The following is a 26,844-nucleotide window of genomic DNA, read 5'->3' as shown; positions in this document are numbered from 1 at the left end:
ACCAGGGCCATGTGGGACCCCAATGCCGTAGGGGATCCCCAGGACACAAAGGACTCCCCAGCTATAGGGGGCTATAGGGACCCCCGGCTACAGGAGGGCTATAGGATCCCCTGGCCGGCCCGCCCATGTGGCCGGTGGGGAACCCGGGCCACGCCCCTCGCACATGCCGGCCGGGGGGGGCGGGGCCGTCCTGCCCTGCTGCGCCTGCGCGGTGAGTCGGCGCAGTGGGCCGGGCCGCGCGTGCTGGGCCTGGCGTCGTTGTTGGGCAGCACGAGGCGAGGCAGGACAGGGCGGGGGGGGCGGGGGGGCAGGCGGGCACGTGGCCTCGGGGGGGTGGGGTGTGAGGGCCCCCAGTGTGACTCGGGGGGGGTCGGGAGGGGCCTCACCCCCCGCAAGTGTCACCCGGCGGGGCCGCACCCCCCCGCTTAGTGCGCCCTGCGGGGTCGGGGCCTGCCCCCCGTGCCCCTGGGGCAGGCCTGGGGCCCTCGTCCCCTCCTCGGTGGCCCCGGGCAGGGGGCGTTTGTACCCCCCCCCGGCCCAGGGTGCTGGGGCCGAGGGGTGCCCCCACAGCCCCGGGCCCACCCGCCTCCCGTCCCCAGGCCCTGCCGTCGCCATGCCCCCGCGGCGCTCAGCCCGCATCCAGGGCGCTCCCTCCAGCTCCGGCTCCTCCACCGGGCCGGGCACCAGCTCCAGCCCCGCACCGGGGTCTGCCGGGGCGCAGAGCAGCTCCCCGCCGTCGCCGCCAGCCCCCGACAGCCAGTGAGTGGGGGGGGCTGGGGGGGCCCTCAGCCAGCCCCCAGCTGTGCCCCAACACCGTGCTGTCCCCCAGGGACTTCAGCAGCGCTGACTCTGGCAGCGACTTCGAGGACACGCTGCGGCTGCGCGGCAAGCGGGGACTCCACCGGGCGCTGAGCCACGGCCCCGTACGTCCTGCCCCCCTTCTGGCTGTGTTCCCCATCTTGGGGCTGCTCCGAACCTCTGCCGTGTCCCCTCATGCCAGGTCTCGAAGCGTCCCCGGAGGAGGGAGCCCAGAGGGGACGGGAGCAGTCCGGCCGTGAGCAACCCAGAGCAAAGCACCCTCTTTGAGGCTGTCAGGTCGGCCAAGATTGCCATCGAGGTAACCCTGATCACACAGACCCCCGGGGAGCCCCAGACACCTTGTGCAGGGACACAGGGCCACGTGTTTCTCGAGTGGGGCACTGGGGTGTCCCCAGCCAGCTGCTGTTCAATGCTGGCTGTCCCGTGCCTGCAGACGGTGGTGGATGACTGGCTGGAGACCTACAAGCAGGACCGGGAGACAGGGTTCCTGGAGCTTGTCAACTTTATCATCCGTTCCTGTGGCTGCAGAGGTGGGGGGGGGTGTCCCTGCCAGGTGCTCTGTCCCCTCTGTGCTGCAGGTGGGGGGGGGCCCCCCCAGCCCAGGGACCCCTGTTTCACCCCTGGCTGTCCCAGCAGGCTTGGTGACCCCGGAGATGTTCAGGCAGCTGCAGAACTCAGAGATCATCCAGCAGCTGACGGAGAAGTTCAAGGAGGTGCTGGTTGGGCACGGGGGAGGTGGCAGCGGGACCGGCGGGGGGCCCAGCTCACCCCGTCTCCCACAGGATTCGGCCGAGTACCCGCTCTCGCTGCGCACCCCGCCCTGGCGCCGCTTCCGGGCCGGCTTCTGCGAGCTGGTGGCAGCGGTGGTGCGGCAGTGCCAGTACAGCATCGTCTACGATGACTTCCTGATGGACGCCCTCATCTCCCTGCTCACCAGCCTCTCCGACTCCCAGGTGCGGGCTTTCCGTCACACCAGCACCCTGGCAGGTAGGCAGCTCCCCGGGGGGCTCCCCGCGGGCTCCCCACGGGGGTCCCCGCTCCCACTGCACCGCTCTCCCAGCCATGAAGCTGATGACGGCGCTGGTGAACGTGGCGCTGGGCGTGAGCCTGCACCAGGAGAACAACCAGCGGCAGTACGAGGCTGAGCGGAGCAAGGGGCTCGGCCGCCAGGCCACCGACAAGCTGGAGGCACTGCTGGAGAAGCGCCGGGAGGTGAGCGGCGGCAGCGGGGGCTGAGCCGCGACGGCGCGGGGCTGGGCCCCACCTGAGCCCCACTGTGCCCCCCCAGCTCCAGGAGCAGCAGAAGGAGATCGAGAACATGATGAATGCCATCTTCAAGGGCGTCTTTGTGCACCGCTACAGGTTGGGGCGTGGAGTGTGGTGTGGTCAGGCTGGGAGGGCAGGTGGCAGCGATGTGGGGACGGGGACATGGCACCGCTGGGGACCGCGGCATAAGCCCAGGCGCTGCCACGTGCTGCAGAGACGTGGTGCCCGAGATCCGTGCCATCTGCATGGAGGAGCTGGGGACGTGGATGAGGAGCTACGCAGACTCCTTCCTCACTGACGGCTACCTCAAGTACATCGGCTGGACGCTGCACGACAAGGTGGGCAAGGAACGGGGGGCCGGGGGCCACGGGGCCAGGCTGGGCATCCTCCTGAGGGTCCCTGTCCCCGCAGCAGCGGGAAGTGCGCCTGCAGTGTGTGAAGGCGTTGCAGGGGCTGTACTGCCGCCGGGACATGGCCGCCCACATGGAGCTCTTCACCAGCCGCTTCAAGGTGAGCGGGGTCCCGCGGGGGTCCCCCGGGTCCCTGCAGGGCGTCACCGACCACATCCCCCTGGCCAGACCCGCATGGTGTCCATGGTACTTGACAAGGAGCCCGACGTGGCCGTGGAGGTGGTGAAGATGCTGACGCTGATGCTGGAGTGAGCACGGGGCCGGGGCCGGAGGGGGACGTGGGGGCACGGTGAGAGGGGACGGGTGCTGGGGCTGGAAAGCACCCAGCGGATGGGGTCCTGCCACAGATGCAGGGCCCTGGGGACACTGCCCTGCAGCGAGGACGGGGACGGGGGAGCGGGGCTGGGGGACAGGAGGAGCGGGGACCCCCACCGTTCCTCGTGCACAGGAACATGGAGGAGGCGCTGACAGAGGAGGACTGCCAGAGCGTCTACCCTGTGGTCTACGTCTCCAGCCGGGTGCTGGCCTCCTCCGCCGGGCTTTTCCTCTACCGCAGGTGAGCAAGGGCCGGTGCCTGGCACGGGCAGTCCCACGCCAGAGTCTGGCCCCCAGCCCACCCCTGCCCGGCACCGGAGCTGCTGTCACCCAGCCACAGCCCTCACAAAAAGCTGAGCGTTTTCTGCCTGCCAAACCCTGACTCAGGCTCAATTTCCTCCCCACTCCACCACGGGGAGCATCTGGCCAGCGCCCAGCGGAGGCCAGCAGACAGGCTGCGTTCGTCCCAAGCTCCTTAACACCGTCCTTAACGGGAACGGGGGGGCGGGGGGGCCCGGGGCAGCCACATCCGGCCGCGGGGTCGCCGCGGGGCAAGCGCGAGCCCAGCACGCGCTGGGTCAGCTGCCCGAGCCCCGGCCGCGTCCCGCTCGCACGCTCGCGCTCTCGCGCCGGCCTTGGCGCTCGGCGGAGAGGGGGCTGGCGGCGCCGTGTTTATCTCGGCGCAGGCCTTGGTGGTTCTTGGCAGAGGCGGTGTTTGGGCTCGTCGCGGCTCCGTTCCCTGCACGCTTGGGGCGGCGGCAGCTGTGCGTGGCGTCAGCCCAGGTCCTCCCTGTCCCCCGGGGCTCGGGCTTCGGGTGCCGCCCCAGGGTGGGGGCCAGGGGTGACCCCCATGTCTGTGCACCCTGGGGCTCTGGCCCCAGAGCAGGGAGTCCGTGGGGCCCCCGTCTGTGTCCCTTGGGTTTCTGGTCCCTGCGTGTCCCTCAGCTCTGTCCCGAGAGCAGGGGGGTCTGTGGGACCCCCGTGTACCCTCTCCCTTGGGGCGCTGGCCCCTGTAGATCCTGCTCAGTTACTTGGGATCCCCGTGTCTGTGTTCCCCCGGGGCTCTGGCCCCTCGCACCCAGCGTGGGCGCATGGGACCCCCGTGTGTCCCCGTGTGCACGTCCCCAGGCTGCTGAACCCGCGGCGAGAGGCGGGCAGGGAGCGGCCTCGCGACAGGGACAACAGGACTTTCTTCCGGCTCCTTCTGGCCTTCTTCGTCGAAAGCGAGGTGAGAGTGGCCACGGGGGGCCCAGGAGGGCTGGGGGGGGGCCCTGCACACCATGACAGCCCCCTGTCCCCATCCCCTGTCCCCAGCTCCACGAGCATGCAGCCTACTTGGTGGACAGCCTGTGGGACTGTGCCGGGACCCGGCTGAGGGACTGGGAGACCATCACCGCTTTGCTGCTGGAGGAGTCGCCCACCGAGGGTACAGCACTACTGGGAGGCACTGGAATGTGCTGGGACATCACAGAGGAGTCACTGGGAGACACTGGGATATGCTGGGACGTTGCTGGGACTAAGTAGGCTACATTGGAACACCGTGGGACACCCTTGAGGTATACAAGGACATCACTGGGACGCACTGGGAGATGCACTAGGGTGTGTTGAGTGATCACGGTAAGGCACTGAGGCGCTGCTGCAATGCACTGGGATGTACTGGGACATCACTGGGAGACACTGGGTTTGCTGTGGGATGTCCCTGGGAGATGTTGGGACATCACTGGGAAATGCTGGGGTACGGTGGGGAGGCACTGGGGTGTCGCTGGAACATCAGGGGACATGCTGGGGTGCTGCTGGGTTGTGCTGCAACATTGCTGAGGCACTGGTGGGTGGTCAGGGGACATACTGGGTTTGTTGGGACGCAATGGGACCTGTGAGGATGCCCTGGGACCCCCTGGCACAGCAGTAGGGGTGCTGGGCTGCACCCCAGCCCCCCATTCCCCCCCACAGCCTCCCCGTTCCCCCCCCCCCAGGCCTGGTGGACCAGCAGGAGAAGGCACTGGTGGAGATCCTGGCAGCCAGCGTGATCCAGGCAGCCAAGGGGCAGCCCCCAGTGGGCCGTGGGCCGGCCAAGAGGGTAATGGGGCTGAGGAGGGCACGGGGGGGTCCCACCAGGCCGCCCTGATCCCCCCTGGCCGCCCTGAGCCCGCCCTCTGCCCCCAGCCCTCGGCCCGGGAGCGCAAGGCGCAGGCGGAGGAGAGAACCCGGCTCACGCACTGCCTCGTCCCGGCCCTGCCCCAGCTGCTGGCCAAGGTGGGGAGATGGGGCCCCCACTGCTGCCGGGGACCTGGGGGGGTGAGTGCTGACCCCCCGACTGCTGCCCCCCAGTTCTCAGCCGACGATGAGAAGGCGGCTCTGCTCCTGGAGGTGCTGCGCTGCTTCGACCTCAGCATCTACTGCACTGGGCGGCTGGAGAAGGTGCTGCCCCCTCGCCCCCTGGGCAGGAGCCGGCCCCCCGGGAAATGGGGCTGTGGGGACGAGATGCCGACGGGTCCCCCCGGGCGTCCCCTTCGGGATGCTCTGTGTCCCCGTCCCCACTGGGAGGCCCCGTGCCCCCCCCCCCCCCCCCAATGTCCCTCCTGCAGCCCCCCTCTCCCCACAGCACTTGGAGCTGCTGCTGGGGCAGCTGCAGGAGGTGGTGCAGAAGCACACGGGGCAGGCGGTGCTGGAGGCCGCGTCCCAGGCGCTCCACGCGCTCTGCGACCCCGAGCTCGCCCTGCACGGCCGCGGGGACCTGGTGCGCAGCCGCCTCGTTGACCAGCTGGCCGACAAATTCCACCAGGAGGTCGCCGAGCTGCTCCAGGTAGGGGGGATGGGAGAGGGACCCCGAGCCTGGAGCGGGGCCGTGGACTGCTGGGAACAGGACAGGGTCCTGAAGATCAGGACATGCACGTGGAGCCCAGGATGGGGCTCAGGCCACCCCAGGGCAGGGACTCACGCTCCAGGGCAGGGACGGGGACGGGAGAGGGACTGGGACCTGTAGGGACAATGGTGGCCCAGGATGGGGCATCGGCAGGGAAGAGGCGGTCTGAGAGGTGCTGGGTGGGGGGGAACCAGCGAGGGGCCACGGGGAGAGGGGTGTCCCCAGCCTGGTGCGGGTCCCCGACCCTGTGCGGTGTGTCTCCCACCCCACGCGGGGTGTTCCCAACCCCGGGCCCTGCCCAGGCCTCGTCCCTGGACGAGGAGGAGGTGTACAGCATGGCAGCCACACTGAAGAGGATCGCCGTCCTGTTCAAGTGAGTGGGAAGCTGTGGGGCCACCCCACCCTGCTGCCCACGTCCCCAGGGGTGCCCCGGTGCCCTTGTCCCCCTCCACGTGCCTCCCCTGTGCCCTGTCCCGTGGCATCCTGTCCCTCTGCCCTCTGTCTCCCTGGCACTCTGTCCCCTGCCCCGTGTGCTCTTCGTGTCCCTGTGCAGTGGTGTCCTACGTCCCCAGTGTCTTGCCCCTTGCCCTGTGCGTCCCGTGCCCCATCTGGTCACTGTCTCTCTGTCCCCCAGCATCCAGTCCCCTGCCCCACATCTCCCCTCACCCTGCTGATGCCACCCTGTCCCTGCAGCGCCCATGACCTGACGCCCTGGCAGCTCTTCGAGCCCTGTGCCCAGCTCCTGCAGCGCGCCGTGGACATGGGCGAGGTGCCACCGCAGGTACCGCCCTGGGGGCACGGTGGTGACACCGTGGGGACACAGTGGGGCTCCTCAGCACTGCGGCCGTCCCTTGCCTGCGTCCGCGCCCGCAGGTCCTTGTCCCTGCCATCACCTGCCTCCACTTCCACATCCTCTGGGAGCTCTCGCACCTGCCCAGCACTGATGTCCCTCAGGTGAGCAGGTGGCACGGGGACGGCCACGAAGACAACTTGGGGCAGCCCCCGTGTCCCTAAAGGCCACCGTGTCCCCCTGCCCAGGCGCAGCTGCAGAGCCTGAAGACCAGAGTCACCTCCTTCTGCTCGCTGTGCCAGAGCTGCCTGTCCGACGTGGACGCGGGCGTCCGGGAGCAGGTACGCAGGGGCCAGGGAGATTGGGGCCGGGGGGGCAGGCCTGGTGCTGAGCCCGTCCTCGTGTCCTCAGGCCTTTGTGGTGCTCAGCGACCTGCTGCTGGTCTTCGGGCCCCAGCTGCCACAGGACGGGCAGGAGGCGCTGGCCCCGCTGGTGCTGCTGCCCGACGCGGGGCTGCAGTCCCAGCTGGCCGCCTTCCTCATGGACCATGTCTTCCACCATACCTACAGCCAGGAGGAGCTCTCGGCCACAGGTACGTCCCCTCTGTGCATCCCAGGGGTGTCCCCTCGCGATGCCTGTCCCCTCACGGTCCCCCTCCTGCCTCCAGAGGACGGTGAGAACCGCATCGAGGAGCTGCACCAGCGCCGGGTGCTCCTGGCTGGCTTCTGCAAACTCATCGTCTACAACGTGCTGGAGCTCAGCGCCGCCTCCGATGTCTTCAAGCACTATGCCAAGGTGGGGGGCGCACGGGAGGGCTGTCCCGCTGTCCCCGCAATGGCTTGGAGACATTGGGCCCCGCCACCTCCTCCCCAGTTTTACAGTGACTATGGGGATATCATCAAAGAGACGCTGAACTGCACCCGGCAGATGGACCGGCAGGAGTGGGCTCGCACCCTGCTGCTCAGCTTGCAGCAGGTACAGTGCTGGCTGGGGGGCTCTGGGGGTGCCTTGCGTTGTCCAGGAGGCTCTGAAAGTCTCTACGGAATCCAGGGGGGGGTCTCCAGGAGAACTGGTGGCCTTCAGGGTGCTCTAGGGAGGCTCCAGGAGATGTGGATGGGGTTTGGGAGGGTGTCTCTGGAGAGGTCCAGAGATCTGGGAGGCTTTAGGTGGGCAGTCTGGGAGACTTCAGCGGGGTGGGTAGCATGCAGGAAGCTTGGGGGCTCCAGAGGGGTCTGGGAGGTCTCCAGGTGGGCCTGGGGGTCTCCAAGGGGTCCTGCACTGACCCTCTGCCCCTGTGCAGCTGATGACAGAGCTGCTGCTGCAGCAGGGCCCCGAGATCCGAGCGACCGAGTCTTTCCAGGAGATCCGTGACCTGGCGCGGCGTTTCTCCCTCCTCTTCAGCCTCCACCAGCTCCACAACCGCCCGGCGCTGTTCAGCATGCACAAGTGCGAGGGGCCGGGGGGCCGGGGGGGCCGGGCTGGGGCTCAGCCTCCCCCCTCATCCCTCCGCCCCGGCCAGGGAGGGGATCCAGTTTGCCTTCCAGGAGCTTGCCGGCCCTGGGCTGGGGCTGCCGCCCCTCAACCTGCCCTTCCTGGAGGTGCTGAGCGAGTTCTCGCCCCGGCTGCTGCACCCCGACAAGGCCCTGCTGTGAGTTGCGGGGGGCACAGGTCCCCAGGAGCTGGGGGGGGGGGGGGGGGGGAAATCCCATTTGGGTCCTCAGGGCCCACCTGGGGTTCCCGGGGGCCATGTGGCATCACGCAGTGCCCCGCAGGTCACCCACCATGTCCCCCCTTTCCCCCCACAGCCTGGCCTACCTGGAGAAGATGTGCCAGGAGCGGCAGTGGCTGGCGCTGCGGGATGCGCCGTGGCCGTCCCTCGTCGCCTACCGCAACTCCCTGCAGCCGCAGGAGGAGGGGGGCTCGGTGAGCAGCCGCAGCACAGCCCCCCGCCCGCGCCCCCCACCTGGCTCCGCTGCCAAGAGACCCCGCGTGGACGGTGAGGCGGGGGCTGAGCCCTGGGGGACCCTGTGTCCCTGGGGGCTGCGTCACCCCCAGCACCGGGCTGGGCCGTGCGGGGCTGGGGAGGCTGGTCCCGCTCTGTCCCTCGCTGGGGGGACCCCGGCCCGAGGCTGGGACCAGTCTGAGGCTCCCCAGTCCACAGCGAGGGTCACCACAGGGCAGGGAGCTGAGAGGTGGCAAAGGTGCCGTCACCTCTGCCGGAGCCAGACTGTTCTTAGGAGGGGAGGGACCGGGTGTGGGGACAGGAACAGCGTTTGGGGGCAAGGATGGGGCTCAAGGAGGGGGACGGGGTGTGGGGCAGGGGACACAGCTCAGGGACAGGGATAGGGTGTGGGGATGGGGTAGCGGTCCCCGTGTTCAGCCCCCTCCTGCAGCCCCCTCGGAGCACCCCGACTCCAGCCCGTGGCCGATGAGCCGCCTGCCCAGCCCAGCCTTGACCTCCACGGTGCTGCGGGGCAGCCCCCGGCCCTCCCTGCCCCGGCTGCCAGCACGGGACTCCAGCTCCGACCGCAGCCTCCTGCAGAGGTGAGTGGCTGGGCTGGGGGCCCCCGGGTGCCCCCCACCTGGGCCCCCCCCCAGTTCCCCATCTTCTCCTCTTGCAGCGGCTCCCTGTCCCGCTGGTGCAGCAGGGTGAACCGGTGAGCGAGGGCTGGGGGCCACAGGGTGGGCGTGGGGGGTACAGGGGCTGCTGGCGCGCATGGGATGGCCACCAGAGAGGGACCAGGGTGGGCACTGGGTCTGCGGGGAGAGAGTCTTGGTGGGGTCCTCCATCCTCCACCTCACTCCCTCCCCACCCAGGCTCAGCCTGATGGTGGAGGAGGAGGAGGAGAAAGAGGAGGTGACAACTGAAGATGAGAGCATTGAGGACACCCCAGAGCAGGACAGGGTGAGGCCACCCCACCCTGAGGGTACCCCCAGCCCCCTGCCCCTGCAGGGGTGGGGCTGGCAGCGCTCTGGGGTGCCCCCACCCCACCCAGCCCCCATCTGCTGCCCCCCCCCAGACTCTGCTGGCCCCCCAGGACCAGCTCCAGGACCTTTTCAACTCCACCATCCTGGGCATCGAGGTGAGCCAGGGGGACCGCACGGGGTCCCCTGGGGAAGAGGGACCCCAAAGGAGAGCGCCTTCCCCCCACTTTGGGGGGGGGGCGGTGTCTCACAGGACCCCTCCCCCCACAGGACGTCTGAGCGAGGGAGCCCCAGCGGCGCGGAGCAGTTTGGTGCCTGTTTATTGTTGTTATGAGCCCAAATGTGGGGGAGCCCGGCTCCCTGGGCCCCGTTTGGCCACGGTTAATAAATACTCGGTTGACAGCTGGTGTCGGGGCGCAGCTTCCCCTTTCGGGGGGCAGGTCCCCGCTGTCGGGGCCCGGCAGGGCGCGGGTCTCGGCAGGGGGGTCCCCGCTCAGAGGCGCAGCACGTAGGAGTCGCTGTGGGTGAGGTATCGCACCCAGCGCTGGGGGGGCCCGGCCGGCCCCGGCAGCCGCACGAAGCGGACGTGCAGCCCCGAGCACGTGTGCGTGGGCAGCTCGAAGGCCAGGTTGGCCGGGCCCAGCTCCAGCAGCGACGCGCGGCTCAGCCCCGGCACCTCCAGCTGCGGGGAGGGCGCAGGGGTGCCAGGACAGCGCGGGACACCGGCTTCCCCCCCGCCCCCCGCCCCAAAAGGGACACGGGTCCCTGCCCATCCCCAGACCCCACGGTCACCCCCAAAAGAGGGACAGGTCCCCAAAGGCTCCCTAAGGAGCCAGGGGCCATGTCCCTGCGTGGCCCCAAGGCCCGGGGCAGCTCCCTGCCCAGTCCCCCGCACCCCTCAGTGCCCCCGGCCCTCACCTTGAAGAGCGCGGAGAGCTGTGACCCCCCCTGGCAGCGCGGGATGTCCCAGCGGATGGACTTGGTGCCGGGCTGCAGCTCGGCCCTCTGCTCGGGGCTGCTCAGCTCCTGCGCCAGGCTGGGGGGGCACGGGCGGGGTGAGGGGTGGCGAGGCGCGGGACAGCCCCCAGACCCCCAAACGCCGGCACCCACCTGCTCACCCCCTTGGGCACGGGCAGCTGCAGGCGGACGTTGAGGGCTTGGCTGGAATTTGGAGTGGGTGGGGTGGGTCAGGGGCCAGGCTCTGCCACAGCTCCCCCGGCCCCCCCCCAGGCACCTACCTCTTGGGGGGCAGGTCACAGCGGAGCTTCAGGTATAGCCGGAGCCTGCAGGGAAACAGGGATGGTTGGAATTGGGGTCACCCCCCGGGGGTGGTCAGAACGGGGGGGTGAAACCCCCTGTGCCCCCCCCCCCTCACCTCCCCGTGGGGTCCTGATCCACGGTGGGGAAGAGGCGGAAGGGCAGGGGCGAGGGGATGTCGTCTGCCAGCTGGTACTGCATGAGCGTGAGCTGGGGGAGATGGGGCTCAGTGGGGGGCTTCAGCAGCCCCCCCCTTGTCCCCTGGTGTCCCCAGAGTCCCTCACCTCCCCCTGGCTTGGGGTGACCTTCAGGACCCTCCCGCTCTCGAACTCGTCCAGCTTGACCGAGCTGTGGAAGGCGCATTCGTCCACCCGGACGGCTGTGCCGTAGCCTGGGGGGGCAGAGAAGGGCGCTACGGGGTGGTGGGGGGCAGCCAGGGCTGTTCAGGGGGTGCTGGGAGGACAGAGGCGGGTATTTGGGGGCTGCCGGGGGGGGAGCTCACCCCGCAGCTCGGACTTTCCCACGCAGAACTCCTCTGTCAGCCCGATGCGCATCTCTGTGGGGACAGGGAGGGCGCGGGGTCACCCTGGGGTACGACCCTGGCTGACCCCGACCCCCCCGGTGCCCCGGCCCCCCCTTACCCACGCAGCTGGGCAGGTAGCACTTGAGGCGGATCTCCCCCTGGACGTCCACCTTCATGGGTGTCCCCTGGGGAGAGGAGACGAGGGCTGAGCTGGGGCAGGCCGGGGCGGGTAGATGATATTTCAGGAGGGTCCCAGGGGGTGGGGACGGGGCCTGGGGGCGGTGGGCAGAGCCAAAGCACCCAGGGGACATGGGGTGACGCCCCGGGGACAGGCAGGGGGGCAGGCGGTCCCCATCCCCACTCACGTTGGCGGCGATGACCACCGTCAGCCTCTCTACCACGTCCACAAAGACCTCGTTCCTGGTGCCCTGCGGCCAGAGAGGGGGGTCAAGGCTCGGGGAACGGACGGACACAGGCAACGGGGAGGACACAGGGACACTGTGGGGGTCCTACCTGCTCCCCCCGGGGCGGCAGCACGGGGCGGCTGGCAGCCGAACTGGGGGCCACCTTGCTCTGCTGCGTCTCGGCGCCAAACTGCAATGACACAGCAGGGGACGCCGGGTTTGGGCACCCCAGTGGGGCTGGGGGCGCTGGGGGGGGGCGCATTGGGGTGTCCCTGGGTCCTCACCAGCCCGATGGAGCCCAGGTCGAGGAGGCTGAAGGGTTTGGTGGCCACGGGCTCCGTGTGCATGAAGTTGCGCAGCACCTCGGGTGCCGTGGTCTGGATGTAGCCGTAGTCCTGGGAGGGGTCAGGGGGTTGTCACCCCCCGAACCCGTTCCACGTGGCCCCGGGGTGTCCTCTGCCCCCCTGGGTGTTCCAGGGGGGTCCCCGTGACCCCCTGAGCTGTCCCCAGTCCCGAGGGGGTCTTCACCATCCCAAGGGGTGTCCCCCGTTCCCTCCAGGGAGCTCCTGCCACGCCAAGGTGTCCTCAGTCCCCCCGCAGGGTGTCCCAGCCTCACCCCGCGTGTCCCCAGGCCCCCCACCAACGCCCCCCACCAGCATCTCATCCAGCAGCTCGTAGATGAGGGCGAAGTTGAGGCTGACGTTCTTCTCGCTGAGGGGCCCGCAGAAGTCCCGCAGCAGCGTCACCAGCCTGTGGCAGGACCCGCGTCCGTCAGGGGGGCCCTGTCACCCCCCACTGTCCCGCGTCCGTCCCCCCCCCGGCCCCCCAGTACCTGTTGAGGAACTCCACCAGGGTGAAGGGCGACGCGTCCGGCGCTGTGGTGGCCACGAAGTAGAGCCCTGCATGCCGCACGTGGACAAAGTGCCGGCCTTCGTGTGCCTGGGGGGGCACGGTGGAGCCGTGACCCCTGCAGGACCCCCACGGAGCCCCCCCGTATACCCCTCGGCCCCCCCCTTACCATGAAGACAGGGGCCTGGTCCCCCGGCAGCGAGGTGATCCTGCGGTAGAAGGTGTCAGCGAGGTCCGTGCTGGTGCTGCAGGTCTCCCCGCGGACTGGGGGGGTTAAGGAGAATGCGGGGGACACGGGGGGGGGGGGCCCTGGAGGGTCCCCTAAGCGGGGGGACCCCCGGGGGTGCAGGGGGTGGAGGATACAGTCCTTGTGGATGAGCCGGTCACCCTTGGAGGAGAGGATGAAGATCTGGGACAGCATTGCCGAGCTGCAGGGACGGGGAGGGGTTGGCGTGGGGTCCCCAGCGCCCCGAGCCCCCCCCCCGAGCACTGCACACCCCAAAGCCGCCTGCCCGAGCCCCCCCCGGGCCCTGCCCCAGCACCCCAACCCCTGCAGCGCCCTGTGCCCAGGCCCCCTCCCAGTGCTCCGCGCCTCCCAAGGCTCCCCCCCGGCCCCTCGTCCCCCTCCAGGCCCCCGCCCCAGCGCCCAGCCCCCCGGCCGCCCCCGGCCGCGGTCCCTTTAAGAAGGGGCGTGTCCAGGGCCCCCCCCCGGGTCCCCCCGAACCTGCGTGCAGCCAGGCGGCTGGCGGTCACATGACACCGCCCGTAAAGGGGCGTGACCTGGGCCGGGCTGTCGCGCACCGTCATTGGTGGGGCGGTGCGGGGGCGTGGCCTGCGCCAAGCCGGGAGTGGTGCCGGTCACGTGGTGCCGGTTTTCGCGCCACTTTTCGTTGCGGCGGCGGGAACCGGAGCGGCGGCGCTGACCCTCGCGGGGACCTGTACCGGAACCGGAACCGGAACCGGAACCGGAACCGACCTGACCCGGCCCGGGACCGACCCGGACCCCGCTATGGCGCCGCGCGACTACGCCGCCGAGAAAGGTGCGGGGGGTGGGGGGAGCGGGACCGGGGCCGCTCCGGGACCGGGGCACCGGGGCACCGGGGCACCGGGCCGGGACGCTGTGACCGAGACCCCCCCCCCCCCCCCCACTCTTCTCTCCCCATATTCCCCCCCCAGAGAAGGCGAAGCGGTTCCTGCAGGACTTTTACCGCGATGGCGCCGACGGCGGCAAGGAGTTCCCGTACCGGGAGCAGCTGGTGAGAGCGGCCGCCCGCGCCCCCGGCGGGCCTGGGCTCGCGGTGCTGGGTGTCGCCGTGACCCCCTTCCCGGAGCCGACTCGGTGCCCCCGGCACCCCCCGGTGCCGGCTGGGTTCCGCCCCTCTCACCGTGGCAACCGGGGTCCCCCCCCCAGCCCCGTCCCCGGTGTGGGGGGGTGGGGGGGGGGGGGAAGGGGGGGAGCTCCGTCCCCCAGCTCCGTCCCCCAGCTCCGTCCCCCAGCTCCGTCCCCCAGCTCCGTCCCCCAGCTCCGTCCGGGGTGTGGGTGGGTGGGTCCGAGCCCCCCCGGTGTGGGCACCCCGTGGCCGGTTTGGGGTCCCCACGCCCCCCCTTCCCCCCCCAGACGGCGCTGGCCCACCGGGAGCGTGTGGCGATGTACGTGGCGCTGGACGACGTGGCGGAGGATGACCCCGAGCTGGCCGAAGCCGTCTGCGACAACGCCAAGCGCTACGGCCGCCTCTTCGCCGACGCCGTCCACGAGCTGCTGCCGCTCTACAAGGAGCACGAGGTGGGCGCCCCCCAGGCTGGGGGCGGGGGGCACCCCTGCGGCCCCCCTCTGACACCCCCCCCCCCCCCGCCTGCCACCTCCCTGCGTCCCCAGGTGTCCCGCAAGGATGTGCTGGACGTCTACATTGAGCACCGGCTGCTGCTGGAGCAGCGGGGCCGGGACGCAGGGGACGCCCGCAGCCCCCAGAACCAGTACCCCCCCGAGCTGCTGCGGCGCTTGTGAGTGCGAGGGGGGCTGCCCGTCCCCCTCTGACCCCCGCCCTGCTGCCCAGTGTCCCCGGGGAGTCCCTGCTCCTCTCTAACCCACCTTGCCAATTCCCCACCTCCCCTGGGACCCCATGGGCTGCCCCTAAACCCAACCCTCCCCTCTCCAACTCCCTCCTCCTCCTTTATCCCCTGTTCCCGTCCCTGCCACCGCTGCCTCCCGGCTAACCCCGGTCCTTTCTGGCCCCCCCCATCCCCAGCGAGCTGTACTTCAAGGCCCCCTCCACCACCAAAGCTCGTGTGGTCCGCGACGTCAAAGCCGACTGCATCGGGAAGCTGGTGACCGTCCGTGGCATCGTCACCCGCGTCACCGAGGTCAAGCCCATGATGGTGGTGGCCACCTACAGCTGCGACCAGTGTGGGGCTGAGACGTACCAGCCTGTAAGTGCGGTGGAAGGGCCCCGGGGCGGGCACGGGGGCCCTGGTTGGCCTTAGCCCACCCCCTCGGCTCTCCCCAGATCCAGTCACCCACCTTTATGCCGCTGCTGATGTGCCCGAGCCGCGAGTGCCAGACGAATCGCTCGGGGGGGCGGCTCTACCTGCAGAGCCGCGGCTCCAAATTTATCAAGTTCCAGGAGCTGAAGATGCAGGAGCATGTGAGTGGGGGGTGGGGGCCCTCTCCTGGGACCTTGGGGTGGCCCCGTGAGCCCCAGCTGCACCTGGAGGGTCCCATCTCTCCTGGGCCTCCTCCCATCCCTGCCCTTCTCTGGGGGTGGTCCGGCTCTGTCGGGGAGGTGACAGCGGTGGTGCAGCACCGCTGTGTCGCCTCCCCAGAGTTTCCTAGAGCTCGGGGCCTGCGCTGGCCTCGGGCTCTCAGGTTGGGGAGCCCCAAATCGGCCCCGGTCTCCCCCCGAGGTTTCCCAGTGTGGGGCAGAGCGGGACAGTCCTCCCCAATACAGCCTGCCCCCGGGTCAGTGTTGTCACCGCTGGAGACGAGGAGGCGACGCCTGTGTGGCTTTGTCCTACCCCGTCTGCCCCACTCCGTACTGGTGCAGGGGTGGGTCGGGGACCGGGACAGGGTCTGGCGGCGCCCCGAGGTGCTGTGGGTCCCCAGCCCCGTCTGTCCCCACAGACCGACCAGGTGCCAGTGGGGCACCTTCCCCGCTCCATCAGCGTGGCCGTGCACGGGGAGAACACGCGCCTGGCCCAGCCCGGGGACCACGTCAGCGTCACCGGCGTCTTCCTGCCCCTGCTGAAGACCGGCTTCCGCCAGATGGCCCAGGCAAGCACCGAGGCAGCGGGCGGGGACCCGTGGTGGGGGCCCACGGCCACCCCGACCCACCACCACCCTCCTCTCCCCTAGGGCTTGCTGTCCGAGACCTACCTGGAGGCCCACTGCATTGTGAAGATGAACAAGAGCGAGGAGGATGAGTCGGGGGCCGGGGAGCTGAGCGAGGAGGAGCTCCGGCAGATCACAGGTGAGGCCGTCGGGCACCCGCCACATGCCCGACTGGGGGCAAGCAGGGCCCGGGGCCGCCCCACCGCGGGGCAGGTGGCCGCCCCACGGCTTCCCTCGCTGTCTTTGCAGAGGAGGACTTCTACGACAAGCTGGCCTCCTCCATTGCCCCCGAGATCTACGGCCACGAGGACGTGAAGAAGGCGCTGCTGCTGCTGCTGGTGGGCGGCGTGGATCGCAACCCCCACGGCATGAAGATCCGGGGTGAGGCCACGTGGGGCGGGGGGGGGGGGCCTTTGCCTGGGGTTCCCCCTGTCCTGGGGGGAGGTTTGGGGGTCCAGGATCAGCCAAGGGTCCAGGAGGTTGGGGATCAGGGTGTCCCACTTCACACAGGCGCGTTTGGGGTGGGATTAGGCCGTGTGGGACCACGGAGGGCATCGTCAGCCGTAGCTGAGAGAGGTGGGACGCGGGAGCGTGGCAAAGCGGCAGGAGGGGAGCGGACTCGCCCCTGGCCTGCGGACTCGACCCTCCCTTTTCCCCCAGGGAACATCAACATCTGCCTCATGGGCGACCCCGGCGTGGCCAAGTCGCAGCTCCTGTCCTACATCGACCGCCTGGCGCCCCGCAGTGAGTAACCGGGCTCCGGGGGCGCAGGGTGCCCGCTCCCCCGCCCTCACCCCGCCGCTCCCCCCTCTGCCCCCAGGCCAGTACACGACGGGCCGGGGCTCCTCGGGCGTGGGGCTGACGGCGGCCGTGCTGCGGGACCCGCTGACGGGGGAGCTGGCGCTGGAGGGGGGCGCGCTGGTGCTGGCTGACCGGGGCGTCTGCTGCATCGACGAGTTCGACAAGATGCTGGAGGCCGACCGCACGGCCATCCACGAGGTGATGGAGCAGCAGAGCATCTCCATCGCCAAGGCGGGCGTGCTGGCCACCCTCAACGCCCGCTGCGCCATCCTGGCCGCCGCCAACCCCGCCTATGGCCGCTACAACCCCAAGCGCAGCCTGGAGCACAACATCCAGCTGCCCGCCGCCCTCCTCTCCCGCTTCGACCTGCTCTGGCTCATCCAGGACCGCCCTGACCGAGACAACGACCTGCGGTGAGCCGGGGGAGCGGTGGCCGAGGGGGGCCCTGGGGCGGGTGTGGGGCTGGGGGTGGGGCGGGAGGGTGGGAGCCGTGGCGTGGGTGTGGGGGGAGTCCGAGGGGCACGTCGTGGGGCTGGGCTGGAGGGAGCATGGGGACCCGCAGGAGAGCCGTGGGGCTGGGCTGGTGGTTGTGGGGCAGCCCCAGCCCCACGGCTAGCCCCTGTCTGCCCCACAGCCTGGCCCAGCACATCACCTACGTGCACCAGCACAGCCGCCAGCCCCCCTGCTCCTTCCAGCAGCTTGACATGAAGCTCATGAGGTGAGAGAGGCTGCGAGGGCCCCCCCCGTCCCCGCGGCCCCCCCGTCCCCGCGGCCCCCTCACCCTGCCCGACCCCCAGGCGCTACATCGCCATGTGCAAGCGGAAGCAGCCGGTGGTGCCGGAGGCTTTGGCCGACTACATCACGGCCGCCTACGTGGAGATGCGGAAGGAGGCCTGGGCCAGCAAGGACACGACCTACACCTCGGCGCGCACTTTGCTGGGCATCCTGCGCCTGGCCACGGCCCTGGTGAGCCCCGGCGGGGCGGGGGGGATGCGGCGGCGCTGGGCAGGAGCCGGGGGTCCCGGCTGGGCTGGGCCTGGCGGGGGGGGACTAGGCAGGAGACGATGAGCTGAAGCAGGGCTGGACGGAGCCAGGCCAAACCCAGCAGTGCTGACCTGGGCTGGGAGCGTCCCCCCCCGTCCCTGTCCCTGTCCCCCCCCGTCCCTGTCCCTGTCCCCCCCCTTGTCCTCCACAAGCCCCGGGGCCCCAAAATGCTGCTTGTGCAGGTCCTGTGTCTGCTGCTGAGGCAGGACTTCCAGGGCCCTGGGTTGGGGGGGGCAGCGTGGGGGCCGGTGTCCCCTCCTCTCCCCCCCCGCCCCACCCGGGGTCCTTTCCCTGGGCATGGCCAGCTCAGGGCTGCCTCCAGCCCCCCCTCCTCATCCTCCTCCCTTCCCGGGGTGGGGGCTGGCATCACCCCCAGGACAGGGGTGAGGGCGCTGGGGGGGGCTCCCAGTCGTCTTGGGGAACGCCCCGGGGCAGGGAGGAGCATTGGGACCCCCGGGTGATGTCAGAGGGTGCCAGGGGCTGCCTCGGGGGTGGGGGTCCCCGTTGCTGCTAATCCCCCGCCCCCCCAGGCCCGGCTGCGGCTGGTGGACGTGGTGGAGAAAGAGGATGTGAACGAGGCCATGAGGCTCATGGAGATGTCGAAGGACTCGCTGCTGGGGGACAAGGGACAGCAGAGCCGGTGAGCAGGGGACATGGGGGGGGGGCGACAGTGCTCCTCCCTGGGCCCCCGCCTGCCACGAAAGGGGGGGGCAGCGCTGGGGGAGCCCCAACCCTGGGCTTGCCAGGAGGGGGCGGTGCCAGGGGCACCCCCCTGACCCCCCGTGTCCCCCCGCCCAGGGTGCAGCGCCCGGCCGACGCCATCTTCGCGGCGGTGCGGGAGCTGGCGGGGGGCCGGGGCCGCGCCGTGCCCTACGCCGAGGCCCTGCAGCGCTGCCTGGCCAAGGGCTTCACCCCCGCCCAGGTCCAGGCCGCGCTCCGGGAGTACGAGGAGCTCAACGTGCTGCAGGTCAACCCCGCTCGCACCCGCATCGCCTTCGTCTGAGGGCGGGGGGAGGCGCGGGGGCTCGGCCCCCTCCCCAGCCCCCTCCCCTCCTTACAGCATCCTGTTACGTGCTTTTTTTTTAACCAATAAAAAGGGTTTTTTAAAATGGTTTTGGTGGCACCATCAGCCTCTTCCCTACCCCTGAAGCCCCCAGCCCAGGACCATGCTCGCCCCAGCCCCTTCCCCCTGACTCCCCAGCCCCTTCCCCCCTGACTCCCCAGCCCCTTCCCCCCCGACTCCCCAGCCCCTTCCCCCCTGACTCCCCAGCCCCTTCCCCCTTGACGCCCCAGCCCCTTCCCCCCGACGCCCCAGCCCCTTCCCCCCGACGCCCCAGCCCCTTCCCCCCGACTCCCCAGCCCCTTCCCCCCGACTCCCCAGCCCCTTCCCCCCGACGCCCCAGCCCCTTCCCCCTGACTCCCCAGACTCCCCAGCCCCTTCCCCCTGACTCCCCAGACTCCCCAGCCCCTTCCCCCTGACTCCCCAGACTCCCCAGCCCCTTCCCCCTGACTCCCCTGACTCCCCAGCCCCTTCCCCCCTGACTCCCCAGCCCCTTCCCCCTGACTCCCCTGACTCCCCAGCCCCTTCCCCCCTGACTCCCCAGCCCCTTCCCCCCTGACTCCCCAGCCCCTTCCCCCCTGACTCCCCAGCCCCTTCCCCCCTGACTCCCCAGCCCCTTCCCCCTTGACGCCCCAGCCCCTTCCCCCCGACTCCCCAGCCCCTTCCCCCCGACTCCCCAGCCCCTTCCCCCTTGACGCCCCAGCCCCTTCCCCCTTGACGCCCCAGCCCCTTCCCCCCTGACTCCCCAGCCCCTTCCCCCTTGACGCCCCAGCCCCTTCCCCCCGACTCCCCAGCCCCTTCCCCCCGACTCCCCAGCCCCTTCCCCCCGACGCCCCAGCCCCTTCCCCCCGACTCCCCAGCCCCTTCCCCCCGACTCCCCAGCCCCTTCCCCCGACTCCCCAGCCCCTTCCCCCTTGACGCCCCAGCCCCTTCCCCCCGCATCCCACCTCCAGCTCTCCCAGGACATCACACGAGGTCAGAGCCATAATTCCCACCCTGGAGCTGATTTATTGCGGGGGGTGGGAACCCCCCCCCAAGGCGGGGAGGCTCAGGGCCCGGCTGGGGAGGGGTCCCCTGCAGCCCCCCTGCCCTAGAAGAAGAGCCCCCGCATGCGGCGGCCGATGCCCTGCCGGTCGTAGAGGATGTTGAACTTGTTGACGAACTGGTTCATGGTGTTGCAGGTTTTGGTGATGGTGCCCAGGTACGCCATCAGCCCCACGTCGTTGCATTGCTGGGGGGGGGCCGGAGGGGGGGGTTACTGAGGTGCTGACCCCCCCCCCCAACCAGCTGCAGCATCCCCGGGGGGGGCAGCAGGGACACGGCTCTGCCCCCCCACCCTGAGCCCCAGCAGGGACGTGGGGACCTGGTTTCCCCTCCCGCCACCGCAGCTTCCCAACGACCCCTCCCCGCCTCCCCCGCGCCTGGGGCCCCCCGCCCCCGCCCCAAGCCCCCACTCACGTCATAGAAGTCGGTCTTGAACTTGTCGGTGCTGAGGACGGGCAGGCAGTGGCACAGGGCGTAGGCTTCGCGCAGGATCTCGTGGTTGAAGGGCACCTCGCCTGCGGGGACCGCGTCAGCCCCGGGGGCAGCCCGGGCCCTCGGGGCGACCCCCCCCGCGCCCTCCTGCGTCCCCTCGGGGTCAGCCCTGCCCTGGGGGACACCCCGCGGCCAAAGCAGCCCCCCCTCTGGGCCAGCGGGGAAAGCCCGGGCCCTGGGGCCCCTTCCCGGCCCTGGGGCCCCTTCCCAGCCCTGGCCCCCTCCCCAGCCGCCGGGACCCGCCCTGGCCCCCTCCCCAGCCGCCGGGGCCAGCCCTGGCCCCCTCCCCAGCCGCCGGGGCCAGCCCTGGCCCCCTCCCCAGCCGCCGGGACCCGCCCTGGCACCGACTCACCGGCCTCCGAGGCCCGCACGTACTCCAGGATCAGCTTGACGCGGCTGTGCAGCATCTTGATGGCGCTGTGCTGGGCGATGAGGTGCTCGGCCACTGCGGGGGGGCCACGGCCACGTGTCCCCAGCGTCCCCCATGGCCTCTCGCGCCCCCCCACCACCCCCCGCCACCCTCGCAAGGCAGCGCCAGCCCCTTCGGGCAGCCCAAGAGCCGCGTCCCTGCGGCTGCTGTCCCCGCGCCCCTTCTCCAGGGCCGTGCCCCCCCCCCCCGCCCCCGAGACCCGGCCCATCCCTGTGTCCCCCCCCCCGCCCGCCCCCCGCCGTGTCCCCAACCCGTGGAGTTCTCCCCGCTGCCGGTCGCCGTCATTCGGGCCACGTGGTCGACGCCGATGCGCTCGGCCTCCTCGGTGGCCAGGGTGTAGGTCAGCTCCGCAAACAGCATCGTGGCCTTGGGGGGCACGGAGGAGGGGTGGGGGTGGGGGGAACACGGCAGCCTGTGCCCCCCCCCCCCCAACTAACTGCCCCAGACCCTCCCTGCACCCCCAGAATCCCTGTGGCATCAACCACCCCAGCCAAGTGACCTCTCCAGCCCCAACACCCCCTGGACCCCACCGTGGCACACCTAGGCCGGCCCCCCCCCAGCCCTCTCCCCCCCGAGGGCCCCAGGCAACCCCTGGACCCCCCGCCAGGAGCCCCCCCAGTCCCATTTCCCACCCCCCTCCCCAGCCCTGACTTACCTCCCCGTTGATGATGTCAATGACGGACTCAAAGACACTGACGGGCAACTGGGGTGGGGTGAGGGGGGGAGATGTGTTTTGAGGGGGGGCCCAGACCCACATGGGGCGGGGGGGGGGCGGTCCTGGGGGCCCCAACCACCACCCCCCCCATAGGCCAGGCCCCTTCCCCATCTCTCCCCCCCACTCACGTCTGTGTGCTTCGTCATGGGGTTGAGCTTGAGGAAGAGGGGGCTCTCAATGATCTCACACACCTGCAGCACGGGGGGGGGGGTGTCAGGATAGGGTGCACACCCCTCCCCCCCATCTCCCCCACCCCCCCGAGCTCTCCCCCCTGCCCCAAGCCCCCACCACCACTCGCCTGCTTGTGGACATGGATGTCGGAGGGGTCTGGGGGCCCCCCGGTCGTGTACCAGCCCAGGAACTCCAGTTCCTTGAACACCTGCTTAACTGGAGGGATGGGGAGGGGGCCTGAGTGGGGTGGGGGGGGCATCACCCCCACCCCCACTCTGGGGGGGGGCAGGGGGACCCCACAGTCTCACTGACAGCACTAAACACCTCTCCTGCCCCCTCCCCTGACAGACCCTGTCGTGCACATACACATCCCTCCCCTGACCTCACTCAAATACAGCCCCCACCGGCAGTCCAGGGCCCCCCCGGGACAGCCCTGATTCCCCCCCACCCCCCAGACTGCCCAGCACCCCCCAGAACCCCCTGGAGCAGCCCAGGACCCCCCCTGCCCCCTCACACTGCTCCTCCTTGGTGTAGTAGTACTCCTTGTCGATGAGCACGTGCCCGTCCATCGTGTGCGAGAGCAGCTCGAAGGAATTCATCACCTCGATGTTGCGGCCCTCCTGCCGCCCGATGAGCGCCCCGATCACTGCGGGGGGGTGGGGGGGGCCACGGGGGCGGGGGGCTGTCACCGGGGCTCGGGGGGCCCCCACCGACAGCCCCGACCCTGCACCAGCCCGGGCCTCGGGCTCGCGCTGGGGTGGGGGGCCCTGACCCAGCCCCAGGCGCCAGCTGGGACCAGGGCAGGGGCTGTGGGGGGGCCGCAGGGGGCTCTAGGGAGCTCTGCGGACCCTGTGGGGGCTCGGGGTGGGGGGTGAGGAGCTCTGGGGGTGCTATGGGACTGTGGGGGCCCCAGGGGGCTCTGGGGGGGCTGTGTGGGGGGACTGTAGGGGCACCGGGGGGCTCGGGGGAGGCTGCAGAGAGGTGCAGGGGGCTTGTGGGGGCTCAGGGGGACCCTCGGGTTGACCTGGGAGCCACAGGGTGGGCCATCAGGGACCCTGGGGGAGTTCTGGGAGCCACAGGTGGGCTTGCGGGGGCCCTGGGGGGCTCTTGGGGGGGCTGTGGGGAGGTACATGGGGTTTGGGGGGGCCTGTGGGGGCCCTGGGGGGCTGTGGGGAGGTACAGGGGGTTTGGGGGGGGCTGTGGGGGCCCCGGGGGGCTCTTGGGGGGGCTGTGGGGAGGTACAGGGGGTTTGGAGGGGGCTGTGGGGGCCCCGGGGGGCTCTTGGGGGGACTGTGGGGGCCCTGCGGAGGTACAGGGGGTTTGGGGAGGCTGTGGGGTCCCTGGGGGCGGCCAGGGGAACCGGTGGGGGCGGCTCTGGGAGCCACTGGGTGGGCCATCGGGGACCCTGGGGGAGTTCTGGGGGCCACAGGTGGGCTGTAGGGGACAGCGGGGGGCTCTGGGAGCCCTGGAGGGGGGCTCTGGGGGATGCGGGGGGGTCGCGGGGGCGGCGGGTACCTTGTCCGGGGCGCCCCTCCTGCGAGCGCATGCGGATCCAGTGGTCGGAGATGTTGAGGATGACGAGGGGGTGCAGCGCGACCGAGACGCTGCCCGTCACCCCCCCGGCCATCACCGAGGGGGCAGCTGCGGGGGCGGGACCGGGCTGAGGCCGGGGGCGGGGCTGGGGGCGGGGCTGGCAGTGGGGCTGGGGGCAGGATGTGGGGCCGAGACCAGGGGTAGGGCTGGGGGAGGGGGGTGCGACTATGGGGGGCAAGGGTGGGGCTGAGGGCGGGGCTGGGATGGGCAGGGCTGAGAGCCAGGGGGCGGGTCCCCAGGGCTTGTGGGCGGGGCAAGCGTGAAGGGGGCGGGTCCCCGGGGCTATGGGCGGGGCACGGGTCCAGGAGGCGGTTCCAGAGGATTGTGGGCGCGGAAGTGGCCATGGGGGGCGGTTCCCCGGGGTTTGTGGGCGTGGAAAAGGCCCAGGGGGCGGGGTCAGGCCGAAGGCAGTGGGGCCCGGGGTAGCGGCCGGCCGGCCGGGGCGGTCCCGCAGCCCCGGGCGCGGCGGCGCCGGTCCCGTGTACCGGGGCGGCCTCGCGGGCGGTACCTGCCACGTCCACCTCCATCCCGCCGGCCCCGTTGCTCCCCGCCGCGGAGGAAGAGGCGCCGGCCGCCGCCGCCGCCGCCATCTTGGCTCGGCCTGTCCCTGCCCGGCCGCCGTACGCGGCGGCTCTGCGCATGCGCGGGCGGGACTCGGGCGGCAGCGGCGCGCATGCGCACATGGGTGGGGGTGGGTCCCCGGCCTTAACCCGTGTCTCCCGACCCGTCCCAGCGCCCCCAGCCCAGCCCAGCCCCCCCCCGATCCGGCCCAGTGCCTCCAGCCCAGCCCAGCACCCCCCGATCCGGCCCAGTGCCTCCAGCCCAGCCCAGCGCCCCCCCGATCCGGCCCAGCGCCCCCAGCCCAGCCCAGCGCCCCCCCGACCCGGCCCAGCGCCCCCCGATCCGGCCCAGCGCCCCCCAGTCCGTCCCAGCGCCCCCAGCCCAGCCCAGCCCCCCCCGATCCGGCCCAGTGCCTCCAGCCCAGCCCAGCCCCCCCCGATCCGGCCCAGTGCCTCCAGCCCAGCCCAGCACCCCCCCGATCCGGCCCAGCGCCCCCCCGACCCGGCCCAGCGCCCCCCGATCCGGCCCAGCGCCCCCCAGTCCGTCCCAGCGCCCCCAGCCCAGCCCAGCCCAGCGCCCCCCAATCCGTCCCAGCGCCCCCAGCCCAGCCCCCCCGGATCCGGCCCAGCGCCCCCCCGACCCGGCCCAGCGCCCCCCCATCCGTCCCAGCGCCCCCCCAATCCGTCCCAGCACCCCCCAATCCGTCCCAGTGCCCCCAGCCCACTTAATGCTTCCCAGTCCACCCCAGTGCCTCCCAGTGCCCCCTAATCCCCTCCTAATGCATCCCAATCCATTCCAGGATCTCCCAGTCCTCTCCTGATATCTCCCAAAGCTTTCCCAGTCCCTCCCAGACCTTTTCCAGTGCCTCATAGTGGGTTCCCAGGGGGATGGGGGGTCCCCCTCACTGCATCCCAGAAACGGCAATTTTTTTTTTTTCCAACCCCACCATTTATTTCACCACCCAAATGACTTCAAACACTCCGATTTCGGGCAAACGCAGTGTTTATTACCCAACCCAACCCCGCAGCCCCACACGGGGGCGGGGGGCACCCCAGCTCACCCCGAGGGCTCCGCTCGGGCCAGGAGCCGCAGTGGGACCAGGAAGAGGTTGAGGGGGCACAGGCCGACCCCCCGCCAGGGGGACGCAGGGGGGCTGGGAGCCAGGGGGGCACTGGGGGCCCCCTCGGAGGGGGGTGGGGGGGTGGGGGGCCCCTCGGGGGGGCGGGGAGCCGTCAGGGCACCGTAGGCACTCCGCAGGTGGCCTTGGAGGGCAGCGCGATCGAGGACCCCCAGCTCCTGGGGGAGGGAGCCCAGCAGCGCCAGCACCACCGCCGATTCTGGGGAGGGGGGAACACGGCCTCAGGACCCCCCACCCACCCCACACCCCCCTGGGGGCATCCCAGCCCCACAGGGCGGGGGCAGCAGCAATGCTTTCCCCAGCTGGGGCCCCCCAGTTTGGGACTGGCACCCTGCCCACAAGGGACAGACCCACCCCACACCCCACTTTCACTCCCCCATCCCCTTCCCCAGACCACCCATGACACTGAAAAGAGCAGGGAGACCTCAGACCTCCCCACACCCACAGGGGAGCCCCGAATCCCCCCCCCCCACCCTCTCCCTAGCACCGGGGACCCCCACTCACCCCCGGGGGGGAGCGCGGGGCCCTTCCCGCCCCGGCAGAGCCGCGCCAGGTACTCGTAAACCCTCTGGAAGTCGACGGTGAAACCCGTGGGGGCATGGGGCTGGCCGGGGGGCGACGGGGGTGTTGCAGGGACCGCCGGTGCCGACCCTCCCCGATCCAGCGGGGCTGCGGAGACCCCCGGTGCAGATCCCCCCCGCTCCAGCGGGGCCGCGGGGACCACCGGTGCTGATCCCCCCCGCTCCAGCGGGGCCGTGGGACTGGTGGGACGTGGGGGAACAGAGTGGAGGAGGGTCAGTGGTTCAGTGGCCGCAACGGTGAGGACCTGGAGGGAACAACACGGGGACGGGGTGACACAGCCCGAGAGATGCCTGGGGGGGGACACTGTCTTCTCTGCCCCACCCTGGGAAACCCCCACCAAACCCCCTCACCTGGGAGAAGGCGGCCGCCGTCGCCTCCTCTAGCCCCTCCGCCAGCATCTCGGCCAGCTCCAGCCACACCTGGAAGGCAAAAGGGGGGTGACACAGGGCCCCGACCACCCCCCACCCGCGACTCCCACTCCCTCCCCAGCCCCCGCACCTCGATGGGGGCCGGGATGTGGGCACGGCGGTGGCGCTGCTGCTCCAGGCAGTGCCGGTACTGGGTGCGCACGGCCTCCCGCGCCGCTCGGCCCCGCAGCCGGCACAGGAACGACAGGATCTGCGGGGGGGTCAGGGTCCGCGCTCCCACGGGGGTGGCCCAGCCCGGGGGGCGTCAGGGTCCGAGCTCCCACGGGGTGGGCCCAGCCGGGGTGGGGGTGGGGGGTCAGGGTCGGCACTTCTATGGTGGGAGGCGCAGCCGGGGGTGGGGCGTGTCTGTAGCTGGTGGGACATGCGGGGACACCCGGGGGCTGGGGACGGAGACGGGGGATCCCGGACCCTCTTATGCGGCCTCTACTCCCCCCGGAGAACCCAAAGACTGGGGACCCCCATGTCACCCCCCTCCCAGGGACCCAGGCGTCCGGGGACCTCCACATCAGCCCCCCCCGGGGAACCCAACGACTGGGGACCACCATGTCAGCCCCCCCAGGGACCCCAGAGAACGGGGATGGCCACATAACGCCCCCGGGGACCCCAACGCCTGGGACCCTCCCCATGCCACCCCCCTCTCAGGGACCCCAGTGACAAGGGCCCCCCCGAGGAACCCCCTCCTTCTCCCCACAAGCAGCCGAGGGTCCCCGCCGCCCCCACCTCGGCCTCGCTCCGCCGGGGCAGCCGCTCCCGCAGGGCCCGCGGCTGCGGGTCGGGGAGGCCGAGCGCCGCCTGAGCCCGCAGTCCCGCGAGCAGCGACCGCTTCTCCCGCACCGACCAGGTCGCCCGCGACCGCTCGGGCTCCGCCGCCGCCCCCGGGCCCGTCACGTACCGGGCCGGGGCCAGGCGGGGCCGCAGCGGCGGCTTCATGGCGGCCCCGGTGCCGGCGCCGCCACCGGCGCGCCGATGGCGTCACTCGGAGCGCGACTGCGCAGCGCCCCCTGATGGCGTCACTCGGGGCGCGCCCGGAGCCGCGGGG

The 26,844-nt window shown here is 71.5% G+C and overlaps 5 protein-coding genes across 6 annotated transcripts; 2 read left to right on the top strand and 3 right to left on the bottom strand.

Moving 5' to 3' along the window:
- Window positions 1-163: 163 nt before the first annotated feature.
- Window positions 164-9,790, top strand: STAG3 (STAG3 cohesin complex component). Its single transcript, XM_064437615.1, has 32 exons — window positions 164-211; window positions 857-1,117; window positions 1,253-1,349; window positions 1,456-1,532; window positions 1,602-1,806; window positions 1,880-2,031; window positions 2,108-2,181; window positions 2,300-2,423; window positions 2,497-2,595; window positions 2,664-2,743; window positions 2,944-3,051; window positions 3,939-4,038; window positions 4,125-4,236; window positions 4,784-4,887; window positions 4,974-5,063; window positions 5,139-5,228; window positions 5,413-5,613; window positions 5,976-6,046; window positions 6,367-6,454; window positions 6,547-6,627; window positions 6,712-6,804; window positions 6,875-7,055; window positions 7,131-7,258; window positions 7,337-7,438; window positions 7,764-7,909; window positions 7,983-8,111; window positions 8,269-8,772; window positions 8,810-9,007; window positions 9,085-9,120; window positions 9,281-9,368; window positions 9,484-9,546; window positions 9,659-9,790. The coding sequence occupies exons 1-32, from the start codon at window positions 164-166 to the stop codon at window positions 9,665-9,667; spliced, it is 3,939 nt and encodes a 1,312-aa protein (XP_064293685.1). The 3' UTR covers window positions 9,668-9,790.
- Window positions 9,692-13,236, bottom strand: AP4M1 (adaptor related protein complex 4 subunit mu 1). The gene is made up of 16 exons (XM_064437677.1): window positions 13,146-13,236; window positions 12,785-12,849; window positions 12,591-12,685; window positions 12,405-12,511; window positions 12,226-12,322; window positions 11,857-11,967; window positions 11,682-11,762; window positions 11,534-11,596; window positions 11,287-11,353; window positions 11,148-11,201; window positions 10,930-11,036; window positions 10,764-10,855; window positions 10,627-10,671; window positions 10,499-10,549; window positions 10,307-10,424; window positions 9,692-10,070 (listed from the first exon to the last, which is right to left on the bottom strand). Exons 1-16 carry the CDS (start codon window positions 13,226-13,228, stop codon window positions 9,882-9,884), a joined length of 1,425 nt encoding a protein of 474 aa, XP_064293747.1. The 5' UTR covers window positions 13,229-13,236; the 3' UTR covers window positions 9,692-9,881.
- A 29-nt stretch (window positions 13,237-13,265) lies between these two features.
- Window positions 13,266-18,704, top strand: MCM7 (minichromosome maintenance complex component 7). Its single transcript, XM_064437674.1, has 15 exons — window positions 13,266-13,461; window positions 13,598-13,677; window positions 14,040-14,204; window positions 14,298-14,422; window positions 14,668-14,848; window positions 14,926-15,063; window positions 15,540-15,689; window positions 15,771-15,885; window positions 15,996-16,127; window positions 16,407-16,490; window positions 16,567-16,960; window positions 17,182-17,265; window positions 17,345-17,513; window positions 18,122-18,231; window positions 18,390-18,704. The coding sequence occupies exons 1-15, from the start codon at window positions 13,431-13,433 to the stop codon at window positions 18,592-18,594; spliced, it is 2,163 nt and encodes a 720-aa protein (XP_064293744.1). The 5' UTR covers window positions 13,266-13,430; the 3' UTR covers window positions 18,595-18,704.
- A 935-nt stretch (window positions 18,705-19,639) lies between these two features.
- COPS6 (COP9 signalosome subunit 6) lies at window positions 19,640-23,753 on the bottom strand. The gene is made up of 10 exons (XM_064437631.1): window positions 23,605-23,753; window positions 23,019-23,144; window positions 22,018-22,149; window positions 21,631-21,719; window positions 21,461-21,523; window positions 21,273-21,320; window positions 20,869-20,983; window positions 20,540-20,632; window positions 20,110-20,210; window positions 19,640-19,882 (listed from the first exon to the last, which is right to left on the bottom strand). Exons 1-10 carry the CDS (start codon window positions 23,735-23,737, stop codon window positions 19,742-19,744), a joined length of 1,041 nt encoding a protein of 346 aa, XP_064293701.1. The 5' UTR covers window positions 23,738-23,753; the 3' UTR covers window positions 19,640-19,741.
- An 888-nt stretch (window positions 23,754-24,641) lies between these two features.
- Window positions 24,642-26,804, bottom strand: SNAPC2 (small nuclear RNA activating complex polypeptide 2). 2 transcript variants are annotated; one of them, XM_064437653.1, is made up of 5 exons: window positions 26,526-26,804; window positions 25,876-25,995; window positions 25,728-25,796; window positions 25,300-25,621; window positions 24,642-24,994 (listed from the first exon to the last, which is right to left on the bottom strand). In XM_064437653.1, exons 1-5 carry the CDS (start codon window positions 26,733-26,735, stop codon window positions 24,714-24,716), a joined length of 1,002 nt encoding a protein of 333 aa, XP_064293723.1. In that variant the 5' UTR covers window positions 26,736-26,804; the 3' UTR covers window positions 24,642-24,713. The 2 variants fall into 2 exon arrangements, with proteins under 2 accessions (XP_064293723.1, XP_064293724.1); XM_064437654.1 differs by lacking the exon at window positions 25,876-25,995.
- Between the last annotated feature and the right edge of the window lie 40 nt (window positions 26,805-26,844).

Source organism: Phalacrocorax carbo, chromosome 34 (assembly GCF_963921805.1).
Source record: "Phalacrocorax carbo chromosome 34, bPhaCar2.1, whole genome shotgun sequence".
Lineage (NCBI taxonomy): Eukaryota > Metazoa > Chordata > Aves > Suliformes > Phalacrocoracidae > Phalacrocorax > Phalacrocorax carbo.
Note: the sequence above shows the minus strand (reverse complement) of the source record. Positions and strands in the feature narration are given on the sequence as shown.

Excerpts from the sequence above, each read along its gene's own strand:
- STAG3 (XM_064437615.1), top strand. The coding sequence starts at position 164 with ATGCCGGCCGGGGGGGGCGGGGCCGTCCTGCCCTGCTGCGCCTGCGCG. Across the intron at positions 6,047-6,366 it reads AGGATCGCCGTCCTGTTCAA|CGCCCATGACCTGACGCCCT; the intron begins GTGAGTGGGAAG and ends CTGTCCCTGCAG. Across the intron at positions 8,112-8,268 it reads CACCCCGACAAGGCCCTGCT|CCTGGCCTACCTGGAGAAGA; the intron begins GTGAGTTGCGGG and ends TTCCCCCCACAG.
- AP4M1 (XM_064437677.1), bottom strand. The coding sequence starts at position 13,228 with ATGACGGTGCGCGACAGCCCGGCCCAGGTCACGCCCCTTTACGGGCGG. Across the intron at positions 11,968-12,225 it reads AGCTGCTGGATGAGATGCTG|GACTACGGCTACATCCAGAC; the intron begins GTGGGGGGCGTT and ends GACCCCTCCCAG. Across the intron at positions 11,763-11,856 it reads ACCTGGGCTCCATCGGGCTG|TTTGGCGCCGAGACGCAGCA; the intron begins GTGAGGACCCAG and ends GTGTCATTGCAG.
- MCM7 (XM_064437674.1), top strand. The coding sequence starts at position 13,431 with ATGGCGCCGCGCGACTACGCCGCCGAGAAAG. Across the intron at positions 15,690-15,770 it reads GCTTCCGCCAGATGGCCCAG|GGCTTGCTGTCCGAGACCTA; the intron begins GCAAGCACCGAG and ends CCTCTCCCCTAG. Across the intron at positions 16,491-16,566 it reads CGACCGCCTGGCGCCCCGCA|GCCAGTACACGACGGGCCGG; the intron begins GTGAGTAACCGG and ends CTCTGCCCCCAG.
- COPS6 (XM_064437631.1), bottom strand. The coding sequence starts at position 23,737 with ATGCGCAGAGCCGCCGCGTACGGCGGCCGGGCAGGGACAGGCCGAGCC. Across the intron at positions 23,145-23,604 it reads GATGGAGGTGGACGTGGCAG|CTGCCCCCTCGGTGATGGCC; the intron begins GTACCGCCCGCG and ends CCGCCCCCGCAG. Across the intron at positions 22,150-23,018 it reads GGAGGGGCGCCCCGGACAAG|TGATCGGGGCGCTCATCGGG; the intron begins GTACCCGCCGCC and ends ACCCCCCCGCAG.
- SNAPC2 (XM_064437653.1), bottom strand. The coding sequence starts at position 26,735 with ATGAAGCCGCCGCTGCGGCCCCGCCTGGCCCCGGCCCGGTACGTGACG. Across the intron at positions 25,996-26,525 it reads CCCGGCGGAGCGAGGCCGAG|ATCCTGTCGTTCCTGTGCCG; the intron begins GTGGGGGCGGCG and ends ACCCCCCCGCAG. Across the intron at positions 25,797-25,875 it reads ACATCCCGGCCCCCATCGAG|GTGTGGCTGGAGCTGGCCGA; the intron begins GTGCGGGGGCTG and ends TTTGCCTTCCAG.